The sequence below is a fragment of the Chaetomium globosum genome, genomic scaffold (assembly GCF_000143365.1).
Source record: "Chaetomium globosum CBS 148.51 scaffold_5 genomic scaffold, whole genome shotgun sequence".
Lineage (NCBI taxonomy): Eukaryota > Fungi > Ascomycota > Sordariomycetes > Sordariales > Chaetomiaceae > Chaetomium > Chaetomium globosum.
Genome location: NT_165980.1, coordinates 1,831,299 through 1,834,236, shown reverse-complemented (window position 1 = coordinate 1,834,236; position 2,938 = coordinate 1,831,299). Strand labels below are relative to the sequence as shown.

Genomic DNA, 2,938 nt, shown 5'->3' with positions numbered 1-2,938 from the left:
CATATGGGACTATCACAACAACCAGGGGCCAGAAGGTCAAGAACTAAATCCAACAGAGTACGTTTGCTCCCGTCATTTCTCCATCCTTGGTGATGTGGCAAGACTGACTAGTCGAGTGTAGCTCGCTCTGCCTTCCCCAGGCTGATTGTCAATGACCCGCCGCGGAACTGGAAGATGGAAATGGAAAAGCCGTTCGGATCTTGCTTCATACCCGGCACCCAGATCATCACGCGCTCAGGCACGACTAACATCGAGAACTTGGCTGAGCACGACATGGTGCTGACAAGGTGTGGTGACTCTGGCGAGTGGGGAGTCGTGTCTGACGAAAGAGTCGAGATACCCGTGGAGGCACCCCATATCCACGGCTTCAGTAAGTTGATGAGAAACGAGGAATGTTGCGCTGCGCAAAGCTGATACACGTCACTAGATGATGAATCTCCGTTTTTCACGGCGGGCCACATCTTCCACACGACCACAGAGACTCCGGGCATTGAACCCGACTCTCGCCATGAAAGAAAACCCGTGGGCGGACGTTGGCCGACTGGAGAACGGTCACGTTCTGCTCCGGCTCAATACAGAGAACAACTCTTACGAGCCCGTGGTAATCAGGAGCATTTCGACCCAGATCATGGAGAACCTAACGCACGTCTACGGCGTCCATCTCCGAGAGGGCCGTCGTAGCTACCATGCCAACAACTACCTTGTAGCCGTCAACTACCCAGAGGTCAGTGTTGTTGACACCTCCAAGAAGAATCTTTGAAATAGAGTAGGATTTCTAACCATGCTTGGTAGATCACGATGAAGAGCATTTGCAAAATGCTGAGGACCGTCCCCGTCGAGGACCAGACCAGAATGATGATGGCCTTCGACGATCCCGGTCCGTTCTTGGAACGCTTCGGCCAATGGCGCCATTCAGGGAACGTGCTGAAGCGCGAAAGTAAAAATGGAGAAGCGACAAAGAACAGCCATGCGTCTAGTACAAGACGTCCAGGAACCAGGCTCACCGGGCCGGGCAACCTGGCGCTGCAGTAACCGTCCGAGACAATCCAGGAGTTGACTACTCCAACCTCCCCCGCTCACTGCCTCTCGTCTCTGTTATTGACAGCATCGTTCATGTCGATGGAGAGGTCTGCCTGGCGGTCCGCCATCTCTAATATGAAGAATGAGATCAGGTGGTGTAGGGAGATGAAGAGTTGGGCTGGGGACGTCGTGTTTGAGCATGGAACGCTGACCGTTGACCCACTGCTGCTGTCGGCACAGGGCGATCTGTATTACAGCGAAGACGCCGAGGGCCAGGAACTTCTTCCCGTCGGACACATACACTACCTTGCCATGGGCGGCGAGCTAGACGGACCCCCGTCTTATGACGAAGCATTTGCTGAGGGAAACCGGGGCCCGCCTGCGTACGCCATGTACATGGCAACAGAGGGTACGGCGAGAGCGCTACCAGAGGAAGCGCCGGCAGGGTCCCCTGGCGCGGACCATGGCGGCGAGGAAGATCCGCTGTTCCTCCCGCCCGACGAGACGATGCCTTTGTTGGACCCGTTGCAATTCAACATGATCTACGACGCAAATCGATACAAGAAGAACCAAGTCATCCCCGGCGATCCGATGCCATTTGGTCCTATCAACCTGGCCGTCGGCCGTAAGAACCCCCAGGGTTTGTCGACGCGAGTGGCTCTTTTGCCCAACTTGGACAAGCTGTACGACATCATCACCAAAAAGCACGTTGACAGCTCGCTCGGCAAGCTATCGAGCTTCTATAACAGCGTACTGGCCTTGGAAGCCGACGGCCGCACCAAGGTCTCCATTACCATGACACCAAATGGTCAGGAGCTGCTAAGGCGGTACCGCGACAAGCCAAAGGAAGATGGGAATGACGGCGACGAAGAGTACTCGCTGGAATGGACGTTCAAGAACCTCCAGACCGACATCAAGCTCGGTATGCTCTTTGCCTCGATTGAGTTGACGCTTGGCCCGGATGGGAAGACTGCCATGGGCACCATCACCGAGTACAACTCTGACTCGGAGACGGGCGAAGGACAAAGGTATGTGCTACTGAAGGACGCCGCGACAATCCGATAGCAAGCTGACCTCGGCCTAGGCACCTTTTCCTGTCCGATCCTGGTCACAAAGCCACGAGAGTCGACATTGACCAGCGGCTGCCAAACCAAGTCACACACCCAGGCAGCACGGTACCGGAGCCACCGAAACCTTTGCCCCCGGTCCGGCAGGGGCCTCTGGGGCCTTATCATACTACGGCGATTGACTCGATTCTATACAACAATGGAGATGTGAGGCATTTCCAAGGCATTTACTTCTCAACGTATGACCGAAAAGCTAACCAGATGGCTGTACTTTATCAGGTTGACAAGAAAGCCAAGACCGTCCTCGAAAACATCATGTACTTCCACATGGAGGAAGACGACCTCAACAACATCATGGGCAAGCGGAAACCAGACGACCTTCCCGCCCACCTCGGCCCGAACCTCGAGAGCAATCTTCGCAATTGGATCAGGAACACCTATTCGCCCGCTTTCACTGCTCTCGCAGTTGCACAGAGCTACAACACCAAGGACTGGCAGTCCAGATTCACAAACCAGGAGCGGAACAAGATTTTGTACTTTTGGCAGGGCAATGTGAGTCTCGCTTGCGCCGAACACAGCGAATATTATCGAGCCTTCCAGGATGCCTGACTGACCTTTTCTTTTTATCAGGGCCCCAAGTGTCTGTCCAACGCGCAAGAGTACAAGGAGCTCAATCAGCTCGCCGTTCGGGAGGCCATGCTGCGCCTGTATCCGGTCCTCGACCAATTCATCAAAGACGATGGGCCAGGGTGGGCCACAAAATACTACGAAGAGGTTAGGGTAAACAAGATTGATGCTAAGGAGGCAGTACTCGTCGGAAACGTAAGACATTTTCCGCTTTTTTATTCCCC

At 54.5% G+C, this 2,938-nt stretch overlaps 1 protein-coding gene across 1 annotated transcript in view; it reads left to right on the top strand.

Annotated features, from left to right (window-relative positions):
• The window catches only part of CHGG_07413 (uncharacterized protein), a gene marked incomplete at both ends in the record, with an annotated part of 5,990 nt that overhangs the window by 1,096 nt on the left and 1,956 nt on the right, over window positions 1–2,938 (top strand). Inside the window, 6 exons of the mRNA XM_001225068.1 lie at window positions 122–370; window positions 579–724; window positions 793–937; window positions 1,106–2,048; window positions 2,105–2,639; window positions 2,718–2,909. Of these exons, the coding sequence (XP_001225069.1) occupies window positions 122–370; window positions 579–724; window positions 793–937; window positions 1,106–2,048; window positions 2,105–2,639; window positions 2,718–2,909 (2,210 nt within the window). The remainder of the gene's footprint in view (window positions 1–121; window positions 371–578; window positions 725–792; window positions 938–1,105; window positions 2,049–2,104; window positions 2,640–2,717; window positions 2,910–2,938) is intronic.